The 24486-nt window shown below is 44.3% G+C and overlaps 1 protein-coding gene across 1 annotated transcript in view; it reads right to left on the bottom strand.

The window, feature by feature from the left end:
• The window catches only part of LEKR1 (leucine, glutamate and lysine rich 1), a 581209-nt gene that overhangs the window by 100687 nt on the left and 456036 nt on the right, over positions 1-24486 (bottom strand). The window contains exons 7-8 of the mRNA XM_086944128.1: positions 19463-19540; positions 14608-14811 (exon numbers count right to left, since the gene is read on the bottom strand). Of these exons, the coding sequence (XP_086800254.1) occupies positions 14608-14811; positions 19463-19540 (282 nt within the window). The remainder of the gene's footprint in view (positions 1-14607; positions 14812-19462; positions 19541-24486) is intronic.

Below are 24486 nucleotides of genomic sequence, written 5' to 3'. Positions count from 1 at the left end.
CCCATAAAACACTGTTCCACCCTCAAGAGGTTAGATGTATTCTTATGGCTCCAAAGTTCAGCACCGTACGTTGAGGTTGTTCTCGCCTGGAGTCGATATATTTCAAGCACCGGAGCTGCCGGTTTGAAGTCTGATGTTCTGTGGAGCTTACTAATACCCCCTGCTATTTGTGTTAGCCTGAGAGCTGACTTAGAAAGTTTCAAGCCCCAATCAAAATCTTCTGTCAAAGTAATACCAAGATAGACAAAGGGTTTGACACGTTCCAGGGGTTTACTATTAAGGACGGGCTTTGGGCGGGTCTGCCTCGGGGGATTGAATATCATATACTTGGTCTTGTCCAAGTTGACCTCCAATCCACGCAAAGCACAGAAAGTTGCAAAACCGTCCAGAATACGCTGGATGCCTGATGATGTTTTGGATAACAGCAGAGTGTCATCCGCAAACATCAGAGTGGGCACCCGTCCGGTAACCAGCCTTGGAGCGTCATTGTCTATTACACCATTTAAGTGGTCCACAAGACCATTGATGTAAAGACAGAATAGCGTGGGAGCCAGGACGCACCACTGTCGTATACCCTTTGAAACTGGAAAGGGTGCAGAGAGATCTCCATACCTCCCACACCTAACTAGGGCATAATTGCCAGTGGGTAATCTAATTAGGATATTCAATAAATAAGACGGGAGACCCAAGTCTGTTAGAACTTTCCAAAGCTTTTCCCTAGGCATGAGGTCGAAGGCGGTCCGCAGGTCGACAAAGACAAGTTAGAGGCTGCCACCCTCTACTCTTGCCGTTTTCCAAAATAAAGTCTGCAGCCGAAAAATTTGGTCCAGGGTTTAAATACCCAGGCGCGCAACACCCATTGGGCTGAACGGGCTTCAGCCCCCCCCCGTCGTCATCTTCAGCCCGGGCTGCCAAGGTTCAGATGACAGCCCGACACACTTTCCTGATTTACAATGATGTAAAATAATGAAAGTATTAAAACCGTTTCTCCAGTTTCATTTGTATTGAAGGCTCCACTTTTATTCTCGGATGCTTTAGTATCCGAGATTGTGATTTAATGACCCCTTCTAAGAGGCCCAGAACCAGCCCGAGCCAGCCGCCTCTGAAGGTTTCAGTGACCCTCCCTGCCCCCTACCTTTTGGTTTCTTTCAGAGGGGTGCCACCGAGGTGATTTCCTTGCCTGAAGCAGGGATTTCACCTAAGCACGTTTGATGTGCGGTGCAGCATGGAGTGTGAAGATGTGCACAGCAGGGGGATGTGACGCCAGCAGGAATTCCTTTACAAAGGAAAAGCGTCACCTGCACTGGCCATTCCTTTACCCCTGCTGTGCACATCTTCGCACTCTCTGCTCCAAGAGTCCTGTTGTGCGAGCTTGAGTTTCATGACTCACCTCTCAAGTGAGGCCCGCCTGCCCTGCGCATTTTGGACACAGCTTTTCGAGGAACACCTCAACTGATTTTTTTTCTCAGGAGCTGTCCTCACTTGTATCCAGTCTGTACTTGGAGCATTCAACCCGCAGATCTGCACGAGGAGAGGAGACACACTGCAATGGTAAATGTTAGAGGGGTGTGTTAAGAGCACCACACTTGCGTCCTGTGGGTCCTGTACGGGCATTCTTCATGTGACCCGCCGCTGTGCGCAAAGTACATCCCAGGTTTACGCGCATTATCAGTTTCCCGACTGAACACAGTGAATAGGGGCGCACAATAGTGCTGCTCATTCATCCTATGGCCCCTTCATTGGTTGGAAGTGATTGTTGGGGTGGAGAGGAGCTGTGAATGTGCGTAAGCACGGATATAGCACCTAGTGGGTTTTCAGGCGCGGTGCGTCCATAGGGGCGTGGGGGCGTAGCCCCCCCCCCGCCCGCAGCCGCCCGCAGGAGACACCGAGGGAGAACTGACAATGCATGCCAGTCAGCATGACGTCGGGAGGCGTCATGTTGATTGACATGATTGTCACCTGGCAGGCAGCAACACGAGTGCCCATGCGTGGGGACAGAGGGTGAATTTTTTACCCCTGCCCACGCATGCGCACTTGTGTTCGTGCTTTTTTGCGCATGCCCATTAGGAGCCCTTCGGTCTCCTAATGGGCGTGCTGTGGGCGTAGAGTAACCTGTGCCCCTGCAGCGCCAGGATTGGCTGCAAGGGGCTGCCAGTGCCATTTGACGACGTGAAGGTGCCAAGGGGTTGAGGAGAAGAGGAGGTGCGGACCCGGACTTGTTGTCATCATTCTGTTTTACACTGGTACTAATAATGTTGAAACCTACGCCCGACTGTGTTAACAAGTGTTAAAATGACAACATAATGCATTAATACTTTCACAAAATTACATCCATTATGGCACATAATTTGCCATTTCTTGCTACATTATTTAGTCCTCCCTTGCCGCGTATTTAAAGTCACCCTGGCAATAGTTGTTTCTGTACATAGTCAAAAATTTAAAAGTATCTAGAACAATACACAAATGACTGTGACACTCTAGAATATAAGGTCTGAGCTGTACTAATGTGTATTCGGGATTGGAGGACTCAGGTTCGAATTCCAGCTAGATAGATCAGGGAGTAATGTACCTACAGCAGTGATCTTTCTGTAACCTGCAGGTCACATAACTGATGAATGAATGATGTATGGATGCAGGATGGGTGGGTGGGTGGGTGGATGGATGGGTGGATGCATGAATGATGTATGGATGGATGCATGGATGCATGCATGATGGATGGATGGGTGGATGCATGGATGGATTGTGTATGGATGCAGGATGGGTGGGTGGGTGGATGGATTGGTGGATGCATGAATGATGTATGGATGGATGCATGCATGATGGGTGGATGCATGATGGATGGATGGGTGGATGCATGAATGAATGATGTATGGAAGCAGGATGGGTGGGTGGATGCATGAATGATGTATGGATGGATGCAGGGATGCATGCATGATGGATGGATGGGTGGATGCATGAATGGATTGTGTATGGATGCAGGATGGGTGGGTGGGTGGATGGATTGGTGGATGCATGAATGATGTATGGATGGATGCATGGATGCATGCATGATGGGTGGATGCATGATGGATGGATGGGTGGATGCATGATGGATGGATGGGTGGATGCATGAATGAATGATGTATGGATGCAGGATGGGTAGGTGGGTGGATGGATGGGTGGATGCATGAATGATGTATGGATGGATGCATGGATGCATGCATGATGGGTGGATGCATGATGGATGGATGGGTGGATGCATGATGGATGGATGGGTGGATGCATGAATGAATGGTGGATGGATGCAGGATGGGTGGGTGGGTGGATGGATGGGTGGATGCATGAATGATGTATGGATGGATGCATGGATGCATGCATGATGGATGGATGGGTGGATGCATGAATGAATGGTGGATGGATGCAGGATGGGTGGGTGGGTGGATGGATGGATGGGTGGATGCATGAATGATGTATGGATGGATGCATGGATGCATGCATGCATGATGGGTGGATGCATGATGGATGGATGGGTGGATGCATGAATGAATGATGTATGGATGCAGGATGGGTGGGTGGGTGGATGGATGGGTGGATGCATGAATGATGTATGGATAGATGCAAGGTGGTTCGGGCTCGCTCGCTGCAGTGCAATATGCAAATTAGTTTACGCCTCACCACTTTCAAATGTCACCAGCCGCCCCTGTGGGTTTTGGCACTGGTGACAGTGCTCGTGCTGGCTATGAAAGAGGCACATTGAGGTAGGGTGCATGGAAGCACCTACAGTTGGTACCTGGGGTTGCACTGTCGCCAGATGCTGGCAACAGTGGCCCAACTTCTAATAGGAAGGCGCTACCAGCTGAGCAGAAAGCAACTCTAATTTAATGCTTGACTGGTCCGTTCTATAATCAATCCGATTTTATTATTTTTAACAAATCTTGCCACTGGAGGGCCTTACTTGGTTGGAAATAACATGTTGGGCCGTGGTACCCCACAATATTTGTGCATCGATGGATGTAGGTGCTTGGATTCGGTTTCTGCACTCCTGGGTGGGCTGTAGGGTCACATGGTGAAGTGAGAGCAGAGATCCTGCGTTGAGAATGATGGCTGTGAAGTTGTGCGACACCTGGTGTGTCCTCACCTTACACCAAAAGTGTAATGGAGGTGGTGGTCAGGAGCGCGTGCTAGGCCTCAGTTCAGCTGTGTGGGCTTGGGGCAGTGATGCCTCAGATACCTGCCCCCATGTCTGCTGAGTGGGCCGGACAGTGGTACTATGGAAGGGTGGTACTTGCAAGTGATGCTGTTGCAAAGCAGATCGTAGCCTCATTTTCAATTAGCTAATCGCAAATAAGGAATCAGTGGGAATCTCAATTAATATTGCGATTCCTACATGATTACCGTTTTGCGAGTCTCAAATAGCGATTCCTTATGATTCGCTATTTGAGCCTCGCAAAACGGCCCGATCATGAATCAGGCTGTTACAGCCTTATTCATGAAGGCTAAATCGGCTCGCAAAGGGCCGGATTCTGAGAATCCGGCCCTTTGCGAGTGCGATTTTTGCATTTGGGATTCAGCATCCCAAATGCAAAAATCGGTAATTGCTAAATCGCTAAATTGCGAGGAATTACATTTAAGGAATCTCTATTTGAGATTCCTTAAATGCAATTCATGAAGCATTTGAAAATTGCGAAAATGCAATTTTGGGCCGCTATTTACCGAGAGGTCAGACCTCTCGGTAAATAGCAAAAACTTAGAAAAATGCTTTTAAAAGCATTTTTCTAAGTTGCATGTTGCACACACACATGTCCTTTGGACATGTGTGTGCGCAACACCTGTTTCAATTTGCATTTAAGGGGTGCTACAGGGTGTCCTTTGGACACCCCTGGCACCCTGTAAATCGCTATCTTATTTGCGAGTAGCAAATTGCTAATCGCAAATAAGGAATACTCCCCATGCATTCCTATGGGCCTTTTGGCCCATAGGAATGCATGGGGAGTTATTCCTGATTTGCAATTAGCAATTAGCTAATCGCAAATAAGGAATCAGTGGGAATCGCAATTAATATTGCGATTCCTACATGATTACCGTTTTGCGAGTCTCAAATAGCGATTCCTTATGATTCGCTATTTGAGCCTCGCAAAACGGCCCGATCATGAATCAGGCTGTAAGATTTCCACCACTCAGATTAATTTCATATTTCCCTGTATCAGTCCCCACTAATTCTGTTTGGGTTCCAGAGTAGCGTGCTACCCACCAAAAAGCGCTTCAACACCTCATATGGGGTAGTAAGTGCTATATAAATGCAAACCTTTTCCCTCTTCTATCCCTGCGCTATCCTTCTCAATCCAAATAACAGACTAACATGTCCAGTGCTCAAATTACTTTCATATTTCATTATACTAATTCACCACTGATCCTCTATGGGTCCTAAAGTAGCGTGCTACTCACCGAAAAAGCGCTTTATCGCCTCATCAGGGTTAGTGAGCGCTATATAAATGCAATTATAATAGGAGCTGCGCCAGCCGAAGAGTCCCCTTTTTTGTGTGAATTATATCTGTGAACAGTCTAGGTTTTTCAGAGAGTAGCATGTTGTTCTGGGCTCTTTTGACCCAGTTTCATGGGCATTCCATTAGAAAAAAGGGTGTAATTTTAACCATCTACATAATATTGTTGTGAGAAAATTTAATGTATTTGAGTGACACTTTATTGCAAGATGAACACATCCCTTGTCTGTTATATAAATGGTTCACATTACCCTCTGTTCTCCAATTGAATTCTCATAAAACTGATTGTTGTCTAGTTTCGAATGCAGAATTTGCCATTTCTTTTTCTTAGCTTGGCCTGAGCATTACCCGATCCTGATTGTCTGCCATTTTAGCCCCGCCCCCATTGATTAACATGTTAACCACGCCCCTTTGTATGTCATGTTAGCCCCCCCCGAACTTAAGACCTAGTTGCGCCCCTGTAAATACCTGACCTAAACCCTGCCTGGAGTGTACTCAGTATATCGTTTTCCTCCATCCACCCTTGGATCCTATCCAAGATGATCCTGCCCATTAGTTTTTGTGTTGTATCTATGAGGCTAATGGGCATATAGTTAAATGGGGTTAGTGGGCAACCTTTCTTATAAATGGGGACGATCTCGGCTCCTAGCCAGGTGCCTGGTAGATCAGTCCCCCTAAGGATTGCATTAAATAGAACAACCAAGTATGGTGCCCATATTTTGGGTTAAGAACAAAATAAATCCCCAAGCAGTTTATCAAGGCCAGGGGCTTTGTTAGAAAGTAGCCTTGCTAATGCAAACTCAACCTCCTTCAGAGTAATACTCTCAGGTATTACAAGATGGCACCCCTCCTGATCATTCCAGAAGCCCTGCCACCGGTCGTCGCCCAGATCCCCCGCCAATCGATACTCATGGCGGGGGCCTGGGGTGAGGAACGAAGGAGGCTCCGTAGCTTCACCCATGATCTGGTCCGTCACCCCCACCAAACTATACTCCTGACAGAGTTTAAGACCCGAAGGGGGCACAGCCTCTAAGTCCAGGTCGGCATATAGTGCTCCAAAGTGTGCTTCCCACACTGAGGGTGCTATGTTCTGGGTTAGAGCCGAACTTCCCCATCTCACACCTTAGGCAACAAGAGCCCAAAATGACTTGGAGTCCTTACATGAGAGTGCTGATCTAAGCTCCTCCCACCTAGTCTCCTCCCAATCCCACTTTCCCCTAATGATTGCCTTTTTGTAGAGCAATCGTGAAATCCTGATTCCTGCTCTGTCATTAGTTTTAATTGCAATGAGCAGGTCTTTTTTGCTTTCCTGTAGGAGGTGCCATACCAGGGATGTGTCTTGACCTGCTGGTACTTGTTCCTACTCACAGGGCAAAACACATCCACTAGCGCTACAGCCAACTGCTCGTGGATTTCCACAGCTCTACCCTGGGAACCCGGATCCTCCATCTCAGAAATCAAAGGTATAGCTATCTGATAGATTTCGGCAAGTTTGGTGGGAGAGTCCTGGAAATGGGGCCATTTAACCCTGCGCCTATTGTTGAATATCATAAGAGGCAGGGGTTCAGAATTAAATTCGGGTCCAGGATTTGTCAGCCCAAAACTCCCTGGCTTGAGTGTTCGGACAATGGCATTGTGGTCACTGTCTTGTCTTGGGAGAACCCTGAATTCTAGAAGTCTATCCCAGTGTTTAACCTCCATCATTATATATTCAATCGTTGAGGTTTGCTCTAGTCTGTTAAACGTAACTGACCCCGGTCTGTCAGGTTCCAGCCTCCCATTACACGCCCGCAGAGACGCTGCAAGAGAGAATGATTTAATTTGGAGGACCAACGGGGTCCATGCCCTGACAGGAGGGATCAGGGGATCAAGGACATGCCAAAACAGGTCCTCCTCGTCCTGTTTACCCGACTCTATGCTAATAAGGGGCTCAAACTGACAATTAAAGTCACCACCAAGCACTATTACGATCGAAGGATCAAGTGCCTGGATAAAGTGTTTTAATATATTAATTGTGTCAGATTCCTGCCCATATTTGACTGGCCTTGAGTAAATATTTAATAAGGCCACCTGGAGCATATTTGAGGGGTTAAGAGTACACACTGAACATCTAGGGAGTTAGTTGGTATTTGGACAGCCTGGACTCCCAGGTGCGTGCCCACCCATATTGATAGGCCTCCCGATGGTCTCCCCCTGCCCCTGGTTGTTGCCAGAATGTCAAAGGTTGCATAACCGGGACTTCCACTATCCTCCAAGGCCCATGTTTCCTGCATCAAGCAGATATCGTGCATTACCATAAAGGAGCTCCACTCAGACAAGAGCAATTTATGTTTCATCCCGGCCACATTCCAGGATAAAAATGTTATACTTCCAACAGCTACCCCACCATTTGCTGACAGTTTCCCCTTAGCTCTCTCAGGACAGCTATCACCAATGGCATCCATAGACTGTATTCTCTCGTCCCTAGTCTCACCACCAGCTAATGCGACATCAGGGGTACATGCTCCCAAGTGATGTACCCTCGCTCCCAATTCCATACTAGACTCAGTAGTCGAATGTTGAGCTGTTATTACATTATCGGGGACAGTAGTAGCAACATTATCCTCCAGTGCAATTGCTAGGGTACATAGACTACTGATGGTTTGTAATCTAGAGTCTTGCCGCTTCGGGCGTCAATCCACCTGTTCCAGCAAAATAAATCTATTTCTTTGGGGGAATAGCGAGGGTAAAGGGGTATACGACTCAGAGCCCTCCCAAGTTGCTCTCCCCTGGTGGAATCTATGTGGTGGATAATTTTGGCCCCCTTCATACTGGACACCCCTGCTCTGACCACTCCTCTTCTGGGGAGTGGGATAGAAGTATGACAAGTGAAGGGTAACAATTTGGGAGTTTGACCAGGTTGGCAACCCACTGCAGATGTGTTCTACAGCACATCTGTGCATAAAGTTAAGTACAACACAATTTCCTGCAATAGTTTTTGGTCCTAACCCAATCCACTCTACTCTCCTGACACATAGTATTTCCCCAGAACCATTAGTGGGAGAAGGCCTGTTGGTGTTAAGCCAGTTTATACATTTATTTTTGAGATCAGTGTGATCCTCCCTTTTTCCCTGGCTTAGGGGAGGAACCCCAGCAAGCACCACAACATATCATATGGTAGAGACTCGGGAGGGAGATTAATGGAGGGTAGCTCAATTGAAGACCCCTTTGCTAGGGTATTTCTACTAGATTGGGTTTGTTGATCCGAGTGCTTTGTACCCACTTCAGGCACCCCCTTCACCACTACATTACTTCCACTACCGACTTTTCCAACCCCAGTCAGAGGAAAAGCTGTTTCAGGGGTAGGATTACCACTTGCCTGAAGGGGTACGGCTGGAATATTGTTACTGGCTGGTAGGCTTTTTGGATCAAAAGTTTATTTGGTGATGGTGGGAGTCAATTCAGTGACTGGAATCCCAGCAGCTTTATGACTGGCTGGGGTGGGTTTAGGGTGAAGAGTAGTCTTAATGTTGCTAGGGATCTCCCTAACAGCCTGTTTCCCCAGTGGACTGGTAGGCTGAACTCTCCCTGGACCCATATTATTCATTGTAGAAACTAATCTATCCAGTCTGGATGACAAGGATTTGATATGTGTACCAATGAAATGTTCCATATGGGCCTGGAAGTCAGCAAGTAAATGAGTAACCCATATGGGTGTTCCCATGAATGGTTGAGATGGACCAGCAACAACTGGTATACAATCAGGTATAAACATGTTTTTTTTCTTCGATTTTTGGGGGGGGGTTTTGGTTTCTTGCCTCTAGGCTGGAATTTAGGGACTTTTTCTACTACAGGATGTGGGGGTGATTTAGCAACCTCGGGGCTGTCAATTACGTCAAGAACAACCTGAGCACAAGGTAGCTCAGCGAAGCAAGACGTAAGAAAAAAACTAGAGTCAGGGGGAATAGCTGTGATTACTGAGAACTTCGCTCACTTGCTGCAACGGAGGGACTGCAGGAGTAATTGATAAACGCCTTTCTGTATTTTCTATGACAGTAGCCACAACCCCGATAGTCTTCTGTAGCATCTTGTCTATGGCTGTCAGGGTCGGGAGTGGTTGTGTCTTAGCCGCCTGATGCCTGGTCATAGAGCAGGAATTAACAGATTTAGCGTTTTTACCCTTGTCGCTCATTGTTATCTGCTAGAAAGAGCAGCTCCCACTGTACACAGTATTTCTTCCCTACAATATTCAAGTTCAAACTACACACCGAGAGGAATATTTATATAAACAACCATGTGGTCAAGTGCATATACATTAAAACGAAAAGTCCATTTGGAGATTTTGTCAGTACCTTACAGATAGTTCAGTCTCCAAACAGTGGTGCGGGTGTTAGGGGGGTGGCCCAGCCCGGCCTCCTCTGGCCTCGGACGGCCACAGACGGTCCCGCCCTTGTCCTGGGCTTCTCCCGGGACGCTCCCGCGCAGCGGATACGGTGGCTTATTTTATATCACATGTGGTGTCTGGTGGGCGGGGCTGGTAGCTGAATGTAGGACCAGGTGATATTGGTCAGGCAGGGACTCCTGGTAGTTCGAGTCCCTGCGTGCTGCAGCGCAAGTGTTCCTATCCCCCAGCGTTTCCTCCAAGGCACAGATAGCACGGAAGCCAAAATCACAAGTATGCCTCTCCCAACTCCTGCTGACGATGCAGCACCCCTAATGACAATAACCACATGTAGGAAGATGGCTCTCTATATAGTGTACTAAAACGAAGAACACTGTGCAGAGTGCCCAGTGGATCCCGAATTGGTATACAGAGGTAAAAGCAGATAATTCTAATGTTCCATTTGTGGTAGTGTGAGAAGCAGTTAGGCATACAAGTGTGTAGTGCTAAGCATTCTTTGTACTTATAGAGGCAATAAATTAGATACACACTCAAGAATAAATCCAAGAACAATATATAAAAATAGTATCGATTTTTATCGACATCACAACAGGCAGGGACTTTTCTCCCTGCATGTTGCGGCATTTGTCTGTATTTCCAGCCTGGGACCCATTCAGGGTAACGATGCATCAGCCCCTAATAGGAAGCACATCATAATGCATAAAAGGCTACTGCCCTGTGGCAAATGGCTGTCCACGTTGGTTGTAGCTCTACGATTAGTCAATCAGCGGTTCTCCCACCTTTAGATGAGTATGCAGGGCAGGAGAACTGTCAATTTACAGTTCTCCTTGTGAGCCAAACTCTAACGTACCAAATGGTCTTGCTTCAAGTTTGCGGACAGGGTACCCGACCACAAACATGGTGGAGAGGCCATTTTGCCAAACTGACTATTCGCCCACTATATTTAGAATCGAGCAGAGCATCATGCATTTGCTGGCAGAAGCCTCAAACTGACCGCCCAATGGACTTTGGGCCATTGGTGTAAGTACATCAGATCATCCATCTTATTTAGGATGGACATTCTGATGTACTTTTCTTCTGTTCAGGTACCACCCGGATAACACACACAACAATGAACAGAAAGCGATAACCCCAACCTGCTTGAACATACTTCTAGGGATTCAGAGTAATTTGCTTTTTCAAAAACAAACTCCCACTTTGGAAGTTTGTTATTATCTGAAAAAGAGTTTCTGAGCGGGTACATAAAACATGGCTTCTGTTCATTGAAATGTCACTGTCTTCAGCTGAGCTGCTAGGCGGCGTCTGCTCTGAAGGCATAGAGACCTCCACCAGTCAGTTTGCAACCTCTAAATATGGTGATCTGAATGTCCATTTGGGCAGCGGAGTCCATCATTCGGCTGCACTGGAAGAATGAAGCATAGGCAGCCAGGGTCCAAATGCCCACCAAAATCTTTTCTTCATTAGAAGAAAAGTTTACTGCACCAGACAAGGCATAAAAGGGGCACTTCACAAATCTATTTTTAAATGTGGGAGCTTTATTCGTAGTAGGTTTCATACTACGATTTGAGTATATTGCTTTCTTTTTGGGATTTCCTAAAAATCTTCAGAAGTGCTCATTTAAGCTACCACAATTGTAGATTTACACAAGCACTCCTTATGCCTTACAATTACTGCTTTGATGGGCAATACAGCACACTAATGTGGATTAGCACATCAAATTATTTTTATTTTTTCTGTGCAGGAAAATATTTTTGAGAGTGGTAAACTGTCCTTTCTCAACTACTTACCCTAAAATATGAATATGTTTGGGGAACGCTTACACTCCATTTGCATTCTTCTGCTTTTTAGTGTACTTTTACACAAGTAATTGGGACGAAAACAAATACATGCAGACGGTATTGGAATAATCACGATGTTACAGCTTTGTTAATATTAGGTGCCTCCTTAAAGGCAACTCCACAGTGAATGGAGAGTTGCTCCTCTGCCTCTCCAATCGCTTATCTGTAGAGGCAACTCCACTCCGCTCCTGGGAAAACCCATTTCATACCTCTAGCAGGATTTCCATGGTAAGACATTCCATCTACTCTCCCTTTTCTACTGAAATTTACAGCAAATGAGTCTCTTCTACTTACCTTTGACAAGTGGCTTTCAGAAGCACAGAGACACCCAGTTTGGGTATCTGCGCACTATATAACATCTCTGGAAAAGCATACATTAAAAAAATCATCTGATAGCAGAAATATCCACAAATTCATATTCTATGAATCAGCATATGCCATTTACAACTACAGTTACGTTGTATTTGCTCCTAACTTGGGGTCTATTCACAAAGGCATTTCATCTTCATTATCAATCAACTTTATTTCGGCTTACTGTTCCATAAAAGTGTATATTACAAGATAATAAATATACCTAAAAACATTATAATACAAATCTCTCGTCGTTGTTATATAAATATGTAAAACAATCATACTAGATCAATTATCAGAAGGCTACCACAATACTCAGACACAAGACCATGGAACAAAAACCTAAAAAAAAGCCCTTAAAAGAGGGCTCATTACGGGTCCACTATGTTACCCCAATTATCTGAGTCATTGTCTAGAGTGGGGAGCTCAGACATACTCATTGAGATGGATAAGCTAAATCTGTGCACTATGATAATCGATAAAGTATGATTTGTAAGACAAAACCTAAATATAATTTTGCTTGTGGATTTCTCCCAGCAGTCCTTGTCCTATTATTGATCACTTCTCTGTGTTCATTACTTCATTTGGACCTTATTATAACTTTTGAAAACCCTAAGAGATCATCAGAACATTAAGAATGCATAAACTAATTATATGCAAGTTAAAATCCTTATAAAATGTAAAAATATTTGGTAATTGAAATTTGCAGTCATACAACGTAATTTATTACTTTTTGTCCACCAAGACCTGATATCGAAATCGAGAGCCATAGCTACTTAGCACAGGAAGTAGTACTCTAGAAGGCCTACTTCACATACTCACAAATGCCATTCACAGACCTCCAGTTGGCGATATCCTCCTTTGCCTTACCAATCGCTTGTCTGTAGAGATCGCTGCCATGAGTGTGAAGATCTTCACACAAAAAGGTCTCTGTTTCAGTAGTAAATGTGGGATGGAAAGAGGGAGTGACAGGAAAATAAGGACTATTTGCTACAAAATGGGAAGGGTTCAGGGAGGGAGATCTAAATAATAAAACACACCCACAAAGGAATAAAACAATTGCTTTTTCCAAAAGTCGAATTGAAATCTTTTACAATTGTATTGTTGATAAAACAGGCTTAAATTTACTTTAGCCAAGCATAGGAGTATGTAAAGCACCACACGTGGCCACTCACTGGCACAGCAAAACACTATCATGGAAATCAAGACAAGCAACAAATAACATTGAGCTTCTAAAAATATTAGTTTTCTAATTTGACATTAATAGTTTTTTTCAACATGATCAGAAAATGTCAAGGACAGTTTTAAGTGCAAGTAACATAAATCACTATTTAAAACAGGGAATCAAAAACATGCAACACACAGGAAGTACTTGGAACGTGGAGGTGAACAGTCAATACTCGCATCCATAAACAGGAGAAACTAATTACAACAACAACCCCTCATACACAGTCTGTCCACATAAGAGAGCAATGTGATGGATACAGAATATAGGGCCACCTCAAGCAAGCACATGTGCTGCCTATATCCTGGAAAAGTTCTCCTTCACCAATCTCCTCTTTTGCCATTTCCTGAGGTTACGCTCAGTCCCTACCATGTGGCTGTTCTCTGCTACTGTCTGGCAGACCATGTAGTTCCTTGTAATGACCCACAACAATGGCAGATATAATGAATGTCTCCTTCTCAGTGATCTTGCTGTTGCTGTCTGCATCTTGGAATATGTATGTGTTATGTGGCCTTCTGTTAGTCAGGAAGTCCAAGCGGGAGAAGGAAGAGATTGGTGTGAATGTTTTATTTATATGTTTGGAGAGGTACTGTGTGTATGGTGTTTGTGTATTCGATCATGTGTATGCTATTTACCTATTCCCTTCCAATCAAAGTTTCAGCCCCCAGCATTGGAGATCTCCACCACTGAGGTGGAAAATTCCTAAAATAGGCATTGAGAAGATGCCTACCCATAAATATACTATAAGCTTGTAATTGCTATCTATAGTAGAATGCTCCACCACCTCATATTAGGGGGTGAAACTCATTAATCCTACTACTAGGAGGATATTTCTGGCCGGGATTGGTGAATATCATCATGGCGGAGTTCTCTTCATAGGTAGAGATCTCTCTACTTGCGGAATTTCACTTTGTAAATAGTCTCAAAGGACATTAAAGGATGTACATTCTACAAGCACTCAAAGATGGATGTACGTTGTTACAACGCATGCTTTTACCACGCATGCCTTTACAACGCAGGTTTTTCAACGCAAGTCGTTACAACAACTTGCGTTGGGGGGTGCTGGATAGTGAATAGTTTAATTTACTATTCCAACTCCAGTCCCCGTGGATAGTAGGGAAGGTGTTGGATAGTAAATTAAACTATTACCTATCCTACAGCGCCCCCCAGCGCAATTTGTGTAATGACTTGCGTTGAAAAACCTGCGTTGTAAAGGCACTGCGTGGTAAAAGTTGCCTCATAAAGGATGTTTCCCCTCAAAGATTTTTAAAACACGGACATCCAGTCATACACAAACGTGCAAAGCAAAATGTCAAACTTTGTCTCATTTACCTTTCTTGTTTCAGCATTGCTACTTCTTCTTCTGCCTGCCTTGCAATAGTTTTCATTACTGCAAGTTCATTATCTGAGTGTGAGACTCTTCTAATTATATTTTCCTCATTTCTTTTCTTTTCTGACAACTCTTCTAACACCTGTTTGTACTTTTGCTGGTAATCCATTAAAAACATTTCTTTTTCTCGTAGATCGGCAGCAAATCTACGGAGAAGGGTGATACAAACACAAAAATGTCATTTAATTCTATCACAAAGTGCCATCTGGTGTTTTACTATAGGAACTTCAATATGGCATTATCTGAACACATGTGACAATATTTAGCATCCAATCAGATGATTTGCTTGTCCTGCACCTTCACACACAATTAAAGTAACCTATTACATTGCTTGATCCTAGGATATAAACACAAAGGGCCTGATTCCCAAAGGCAAACTTACACCTTTGAGTAAGTTTACAAGTGTTTGCTCTTCACAAAGGTATTTTACTAGTAGTACCTTTACAACTGCAGAGGCTACCCACCTAAAATGGACTGCAGTGGTGGTGCTAAGTGTAATGAAGCAATCCTGATAAATAAATGGTAAAGCTGCTTGTTTAGTGACAAAATCAGCCAATCATGAAAGAATATAAGACCAAATGTACATAGATATGTGTTGCAAAATGTGGTTTCAAATTGTGACCTATTTTTTTGTGACCAACATCTAATTTTGTGAAGCAAACTTTGTAGTAAAAGGTCGGTTTGCAAAATAAGGAATAGTAGGGGGTTGTCAGACCTGCCTTGTGAATATTAATTAAGCATCTCAAAATTTGAAAAATGTTTGTTATTTTAAAGCAGCCTCATTTGTTTGAAGAAACCAGGGTTGCTTTAAAAAAAAAAAAAAAGAACTTTTTACATTTAAAAAAACTTCAGTTAGCTTTGCTGGGTAACTGATCAATTGTACGAGACCGTAATTACGGCGACAAACCATTGATACATAGGGTTCAGATTTGGCATTTTGAATCCATTTTGCCATTCAGAAAAATAATTCTGTATTGTAAAATGTGTTTAGTATATTAGAAACAACTCTTGCCCTGGTTGCAAACCCTCTGAGGGTCTACGACTGGTGAAACGTTTTGTACATCTGAACCTTAGTTCTTTCATGTTATGAAGAGATATGTAGTCTGTATTAAACCTGTGCAAAAGCATGTACTGTAAATCGACTACAATCTGTGGGTATGGTTGATTTTGTCTTGACTCAAATCTATTTTATTTGTGTTGCTCCTCTAATTAAAATAGGGATATTTTGCATGCTAAGGTTATGTTTTAGTTAGAAGTGTAAGGTTGCTTCTACAGAATGTAGCACAAGGTTGTTGAAGAAAAGAAATATTTGGCAAGGCCCCACGTTATGATAAAAGAACACAGGGAGCAAAAATAGTTATTGCAATTTATGTGTTACTAAAGTTGTGCAACATGAACTGAATTGGAACTTTTTTGAGGGCATACCTGTTCAGAAATGTTAATTTGAGCACATATATTTTAATTAATTTGATGTGTATAAACAATATATTGGTTCTCATCCAATTGTTTTTAGATATTGCAAGCTTGAGATGCTGGTGGCCTTGAATCATCGGTAACCTGTTGGGATGTTACAACACAAGTCAGTTAAGCGATACATAGGCCATCACATGGGCCTAGAACATGGACTGCAATGACCCCAGTCCTACGTTTACCAATACTAGAGGTACCGGAATGGGGGAAATCAGCTCCATTATGAATGGACTCTGAGGGACGACTTAGGACAATGGAATTACCAGGCAATTTGTAATTCACGATTCTTAGCCGAAATCGCTCTGTGAAAGTAAAGACAAACGAGGCTGGGTCCGATGGGGACGCTAAATGCTGTTAAAAGCCCCATCGGAATACAGAGGCCACTCGTAATGAGTGTCTTGGATAAACCATGAGGAGATATTCCAAATTGAGTAATATTGCTGTTTGAGAAGCCTGTTTTTGTTGCATAGCTAAATAGTCTTTTTTGAATCTAAGGTTGTAACTGCAGACATCTGTCATCTTAAGGTATTTGGTATTCAGAAGCAGTCTAGTGAGTTAAATCATGCAGGCATGTATCTTTATTAAGAAGAACTGCAAAGTGGGTTTGGAAACAGGTTAAGATTAAGTGGTGCATTTTAGAAGATTCCAAACATTGTTTCTATTAAAGTGTTTCTTTACTCCTCTTACCCCTCTCTCCTACGGCCTTCTTTCTCTCTCTCTTTATTATTTCATTTCCACTCGCTTTTCCAAGAAATGCAATCTCTGTTTGTGTTAACACTAATATCTCTAAAACTGAAAGTGTAGCTTCCGGGTATTAGTATTATTGAATCTAGAGCTCATTTCAGTATCATCAGAGAATGAAGAATTAATTAAGGCACACACTGACCAAAATCTTTTAGCAGGTCGTAAATGTGACATGTGTGTGGGGACTTCTGTCTAGGGTGGAGGAAGAGGGAAGGGGGTGTGGAGACTAGAGAAGGGAGGAGGTAGGTTAGGTCTAGAGGGGTGCATTGAAGGTGAAAAAAGTCAGGGGGGAACGAGGTTAGGCTGTCGTAACAGCGAAAGCCTCATGGAGGTTTACTAGCTAGAATTACCAGCTGATAAAATCGGGTCCGGTATTCCAGCACCCAGGAAAACCTTGCGCAGGTACAACAGGTCAGCGGTGAGCAGTAGTTCTGCTAAGACTGACTCGTAATAAGGGACATCGTTTTCAAACTAGGCAAAGCTTGGTGGAGAACGCAATATTAGATCATGTGTGGCACATGGTGAACTTCAGCAACTTTCATAACAAAACAAGCAGTGATGTTGACAAAAGGTCTTACCTTTAAAGATGAGTCAAGACCTTTTGGCTTTGACAATAGTGGGTTTAATCTTTCTGGCATTTATTGAAGCATGTCCACCTCTTCTGGTATCATCCAAAGCCCAGTCTCTCAAATAATATTCAAATACCTCGGTAGCTTAGTAAATGTAATACTTGTCAGTTGAAAAGTCTTGGCCTACTCTTGAAGAAGGTTTAGAACTCCAATTGGTAACATTAAAGCAGCTTCACCAGTTAAGGAATTACAGATTACCTTGGCGATGTCATATAAATTGTCACATGCAATATGTATTTTGGACAAGTTAAGGTTGCACATCTAAAGGGAATTTCCCTTCTTTTTACAAACCAATGTATAGTTTATTAGATGAGTTAAACAGCTTCTAGTTACAACAAGCTTCATAACATACTTTAATTTGTTGATATTGTTTCTATGAGATACTCTAGCAAATATCTGCTCTTATAGAGGCAGAAACTGTGAAGTGGGCAATAACTTCTTCCCTCATGCCCCCCGGCTCTTAGTCCAATCAAAACCTGCATTGCATGTGTTGATAAAGCGTCAATACACCAAACTAGAAAGGACGTGGGAGACCCTTTGCTAAATTAAGGAGAGAGACCTTACACTAATGGATAAGGAGGGAGAGAGAGTGCCCTAATTCTGACCATGGAGGGTCGATAGCTATAGTGGAGGAGGGGAAAACCTGCACCAATGGGAAGCTATCACGAAAAAAACTCTTCACTATTAGAGGTGGGAGGGAAATTGAGGTAAGGGAGAAAACGTAGGCTGGGTCTCACCTAGATGGTGACTAGCGCTCTCTGTCACTAAAAGTGAAATGAGAAAATCAAGAGCCCTCTTGGCCAGTGGGAAGATCTCTTCACTGTGTGGCAACCCAGATCTAATAGTGTCTGGGGATGAGTGCCTGAAACATTTCAGCACACCATCCATCATCTCTTTGTGTTTGTATTGTTCGTCCTAAGTTGGCAGGGTATGCCCGGATGTGGGTCCCTTGCTCACTTTGTCCCTGGATTCAAGCTAGCTTGACTGATGAGGGGTGTCCGAAACCTGTACCAGGATGCTTGGTTCTTGTCCAGGGAAGACCGGACTTGGCAGTTGGGGCTGGACTGTTCCCATGAGGACGGGGTAAAGACTGATTTGCATATGGTTAGGTCTGAACTGGGGTGGCGCAATGAGCTAAAGAACGATGATGTATTAAACCCAGATCTAATAGTGACTGGGGGTGAGCGTCTGAAAAGTTTCAGCGATCCGTCCATCATCTCCTTGTCTTTGCTTTATTTGCACTAAGTTGGCAGGGTATGCCCAGATGTGGGTCCCTTGCTCACTTTGCCACTGGATTCCAGCTAGCCTAGCTGATGATGGGTGTTACCCCAAAAAACAGTCCCAGGATGCTCGTTTCTGGTCCAAGGAATACCTGGCTTGGCAGTTCAGGCTGGACTATTCACATGAGGAACAGGCTCAATACTGATATGCATATACATAGCTCTGAACTGTGGTGGCGAAGTGAGCTAAAGAACGATGACGGATTCAACCTAGATCTAATAGTGACTGGGAGGGAGCGTCTGAAAAGTTTCAGTACTCCGTCCATCATCTCCTTGTGTTTACTTTGGCAAGAAGAAGTGCCAGAAAGAAGGCACCGAACGATAAGCTGTCCGTTATCCTAGTAAGGTTACCATTATTATTAAAATGTTGGTCAAAGCTCTACAACAGAGCAAATAATCTTATCCACTTTATATAACCTGGAAGGGGTCGAAAAGGCCATTCATGAATAAAAGATATATGATGTGTAAATACAATAGAGTTAAACCTGCTTGCCTGCTCCACTCAGCACAAGTATCTCATAGTAAAGACGAGCCAATGCAAAGTTTACAGCTGCAAATATTATTTCATCTACCAATATTTGAAGGTGTCAAATTCCTAGATGTACAGAAAAACGGTGTTTATGTATGATAAACAGTAGCACTTTGAGGGACAGAAGTCATCAACAAAAATGTACCGTGACTTGTCATCTTCGGCATCACGCTCCAGTCGTTCAAGTTTTGCCTGGTATTCGTCCGTGTCCTTTGATTTCATCCTGGCCCATTGAAAAATAAAGCACAACGTGTGACTTCTATTAAACACGTGAAAGCAAAGTGGATCATCTGTTTCAGCTCTCATATAAAAATGAAATAGCACATCCTGGGTAGATTAAACATATAATCCCTAGTGTTTTGTTCACTCCATGTGACTCATCATTTCATCATGAGGGCGCTGGCATCCCCGCCCCTCCCCCCAGCATTCCCAGCACTAAATTACATGTACAGTCAGTATTTGCTTCAGAATACATACAGTCTGTACATCCCCGGTGCTCCAATTATGTTATTCCAAGAAATCTAGCATTTCGCTCTCAAAATCACTGCATTTATTCTCCGGTGACTCAGTATTTCACCCCCAGTGCGTCACTCTTTGCTGCAGAATGGCTCTCTGAAAGTGTCTCAATTTTCTACAAAAAAGCTCTTCGCGTTCCCTAGAAAGCCATCACCGGTGAGCTATTCACCCTGTCTATGACATTTATATGTTCATTTTTGAGGCCGAGACCATTATTTATAGATGTAATTCTACTTATTCATATAATGTAATCAACAGAAGCCACACAGATTGTGTGCAGTTCTCTGAAGTTTTCAAGGGTCTAATTGCCATCCCCTGGGATTTGATTGTTGTGCTCTTGTCAAGCTAATTCACATCCTGTCACCACTCCATTGATAGCCCTATAGTCTGCATCCCCAGTACCCCAGCACTAGGTAGTTAATACCCTGGCATGTCTGAAGCTCATTACACTTGTAAAAGCATCTTCCAAGCCTCTCACAAATGTAATCTTAATTCACCCCCAAAAATTTCCCCTCAATGTGAGAGTAGTTCCATCAGTATTCAGCAATACATTCAGAAAGCCTACTTCTAAAAGGATAATTTAGGTGTTTCAAAGTGCCTGTGATTCTTCTATTCTATTGTGTGTATCGGACGAGAGCTTACTTTTTTGTAGTTAACATTTTTTTTAAAATTTAAAATATTAGAATATAAAAAAAACTCACAACAGATTTCACACATAGGCAAACCAAATCGTTATGAACAAAGTTAACCTCATCAGCACTCTAATTAGAGGAAAAAGGGAAAGTAGTACACATTCTTCTAAAAATATAAAATAATAATAATTGCCAATAGGATGACGAGCCAAGATACACCAAAGGAGCACTTGTATTCATATGCCATGAACTTAATACCCAAATCAATCAACATGTCAAACAGGTGATATGGCTAAACCTTAAGTATTGCTCAATGCACCATGTGCATCACGACTTCTCTGACTTTTGAGGGGCCAGTTAGAGTCTGTCCTGTAAAGTGTTGGGTGTGGATATGAAGTAACTTTTAGGAAGAAAGAATTGTGAGTGAAATATGCACTTCTGAACCTCAACTCTTTGCATTGCATTGTTTATTAAAAAGAAAATAGAGGCAGAGCTAGAAAAACAATGAGCTACATGCATAAAAATTGTAAATTGCAAGTCCCAATTGCGAATTCCTGAGAATCACAACTAGATAATCGTAATTTACAATGTATGAGAGGTCAGATAGCGATTCCTAGGGGTTCACAAATTGCTCCACCTCTAATATTAATGAGGTAGGTCGCATTTTGCGAGCCCCTAGGAATCGCAAAATTCACAGGGATGGTGGACTGCTGAGGCAACCTGGCAGGAATGCCTAGCAACAAATTTCCAAATTGCTCATCATTTCATATATTACATGCTACTTCCAGCACCATTAGGAACAACATCCTGCAAAGGCACCACTTGTGCAACTGCACCTCTTCACCTCCAGGGGATGTCTCAAACGACATCCCAAGTTCAGCCTTCACACCTTGATGCAGTCCTACACACCTGCACTCAACTACAGAACAAAAGTTCTAGCAAAAGGTTGGCTTTAGATTTACTGCAGCTAAACTGTGGAATTCTTTACCTTTTTCTCTGAGAATCGTAGAGGTTCTTTCCTCCTTTAAAAAAGGTTTAAAAACCTATCTCTTTCCTAGGACAGTGTAACTGCCACGACAGCATAACATCACGTATGGTGTTCTAAGAGTCAAAGCGCCAGGATACCCTTTGGGTGACAGTACGCGCGGTACAAATAGGCGATACATACTTTAAAGCATGGCTGAACCCTTGAGGGGTTGTTTCCTTTAAGTCCCCTGAGACTTAGGGGGGACTTTCCTCTCTTGTGCTGGGGGAGTCTGCATTGCTCCTGCAGTTCACCCTGCACCTTTACACACAAATGGTGGTGGCCCCATCCTCCTGGGGCCACCACACCCAAAACAAACAGGTTTCCTTGCAGGCTTCTGTATGCCTTGCAAGGCATTAAGGGGTGCTTTCACACTTTGCGTGAATATCCTAGCAACTCTTTAGGGGCCCGGGCCCCACACCTTCAGATAAGTGAGGGAGCAACTCAGGGAGTCCACCTACGGGTGCTCCCAACTGGCCAGCACCTTCGCGTGCTGCCGGGGGAGCCAGCTTTCCATACTGGTCTGCCCGAGCAGACACGGATGATGCTGCCAGTCGGGCGGGGCCTCTGGCAGTGAGGTGGCACTCCCCCCTCCTTTCTCTTGCTGCGGGAGAGTGCGCGGGCACTCACCCCTCCTTTCCACTCACACTGGGGCCCGAGTTGGGGGTCCCGGGCCCCCGGAATTCCTTCATGGGGAAGGTATTGGGAGGTCTTCTGTGGGGCCCGGAGTTGGGAGGTCCTGGGCCTCTCGCACCATTTCCTCGGGGATGTGAAGGCGCTCCCCTACCTCCATTCTCGTTGGGGGAAGGGTGGGCTCATTGCACCCCGGAGGTGCTATTTCATGGGGAACGCAACGGCGCTCCCTGACTTTACTTCGAGGAAGGCCCAGGTTGAAGAGACTGGGCCCTGTGGTACCTTCACGGGGGATCAACAGCACTCCCTGGCTTCACTTTCTTCTGAGGGCATCGCCTCTGACCTGACCCACCCGGGGGCACATCCAAGACCCGTGGAAGTGCCTTGCGCGCTTCGTCGTTGGTCTGATCAGAGGTGAAAAGCTGCCTAAATTCTGGGGGGATATCTCAGCCCCCAGGGGACCGATTTTCACAATCTTGGCCTCTTCTTGCTCCTGGTGGCAACCTTCTCACGTGGCCTAATTAAAACTATCGCTTTAAGAATGATGAGAAAGTAAAAGAACCACCAGAGCCAAAGGCAGAGGTTCCAGTGTGAAACTGTTGTGGCTGTGGCATTTGCCATATCTGTAGCTTCCAGTTTCTCCACTGATCTTAACAGAGCACCCCCTATTCCAATTAAAGTTCAACTAAAGTTGCAAGTAGTGATTTGGTTTGACCATCTTTGTATGGTAAGCCCCGGTGCTCCTCCCTACCAAGCTGGTTTCCTGGAACCTTCCTGGCATTAAAACAAAATTGCCATGTCCAGAGTAGTGTAGCTTTGTGGATCGATTCGATCTATGTTTGTTCCAGCGAACATGGGCTGTCACACCACAGTTTCAGACTGGGTTCTCCAGTTTTGACTGACCTGCTCACTCCTCAGGGAAGGGCAGACAATCAGGGGGCCTTGCACTTTGGGTAAAAACTACTGTGGCTTGTACTTCTAAAGTTATAGATCTTGGTCCCCTGATGTGCTATGTATACTCTTGCAACTCACTCAAGGGTTTACATAATGGTTGTACAATGCTTATTGTAGGCACAAAGGTAACAGGGTTGGTTTCACTGCTATTGATATAATCAACATGCATCTTTCATCTCCCCCAGCTGGTGTATTTAGAATTGTGCCCTGGGATTTTAATTGCAATTTTAAACCCCTTTGCATTTTCACTGACACACTTAGTGGAGAGGAGGACGAAGTATGGAGAATTCAGGATCTTACACTCTACCTAATCAAAAAATGGTCTTCAGCAGTTCTGCAATTAAATACCTTTACCCTAAAAAATGGTCCGCGAGCCTGCAATGGGAGGATCCCATCAGATAAGAGAGGATGGTCACTGTTAATCACCAGTGTGGGGCAAGTCGCATAGGTTATATATTGATGGATGTCAGGTTGTGCTCGCAAGAAATTGATGGAGGTGGTCTCCAGGCAAGACCGCACCCATAATGCCTTGAAGCTCAACTTGAGCTCGCTGGGCCCTACTACTTCACTTCATGACTTAGAACCCTTAGATAGGAGACTTTTGCCAACCAGTAAAAGATGTAGGCTGAGCTTGAATGCTATTGCTGCTACTCCAACTATACAGGCCCAGCTATATGAGGCCATTGCTGCAGCTTTGGAAGCAGTTCACTTTCAGTGTCCTCATAGGAAGACATTAACGACACCCATAGTTCCTTGTTCTGCACCATACAGGAGTTTTTTTTGGTAGAAGCTAGGACTCTTCCAAAACTGGCTCATGCGGCAAAATGGTTTACAAAGTTATGTTGGGTAGCGAGGCAGGCCCTGATGGTAGCTATCAAGGGAGGGACTAGAGCTGTAACCCAGAAAGCTACAGATTCCTATAAAGCTGTATTGGCCAGGGCCAAAAGAGATCATGAGATGGCTAGATGGCAGACATTGCTGGCTGCATCTAAGGGAAAAGACCATTGTTCCTTTTGGCAAATGGTGGCTAATAAAGGTCTGTACCCCATAGCCCTGCTATGCAGTAAGTAATATAACAGCTGCTGCTTGGATTCAACACTTCTCAGGTCCATACACCCATGACGTGGGGATGATGAGTAGACTTTGGTGTCAACCGTTGGCCCCATACTGAGTTCAGTTTGAAGGTCACATGAGGGTGTGGCCTTGGCCACACACGCAGAAGGGCCAGCCACCCAAGTGATTGAACAAATGAGTGTCAATCATCAGGTGTCTCGCTTGTGATCCCAGACCTATCTGCGTGAGTGAAGTTGTTGTGGCTTTTAATTGGATCTCACCAGGAAAAGCGTTGGGCCTTGATATGGTGCCTGGGACTCGTTTAAAGCCAAGAAAGAGATTTTTGTACCCATATTT

Source organism: Lissotriton vulgaris, chromosome 11, assembly GCF_964263255.1.
Source record: "Lissotriton vulgaris chromosome 11, aLisVul1.2, whole genome shotgun sequence".
Classification (NCBI taxonomy): Eukaryota; Metazoa; Chordata; class Amphibia; order Caudata; family Salamandridae; genus Lissotriton; species Lissotriton vulgaris.
Note: the sequence above shows the minus strand (reverse complement) of the source record. Positions and strands in the feature narration are given on the sequence as shown.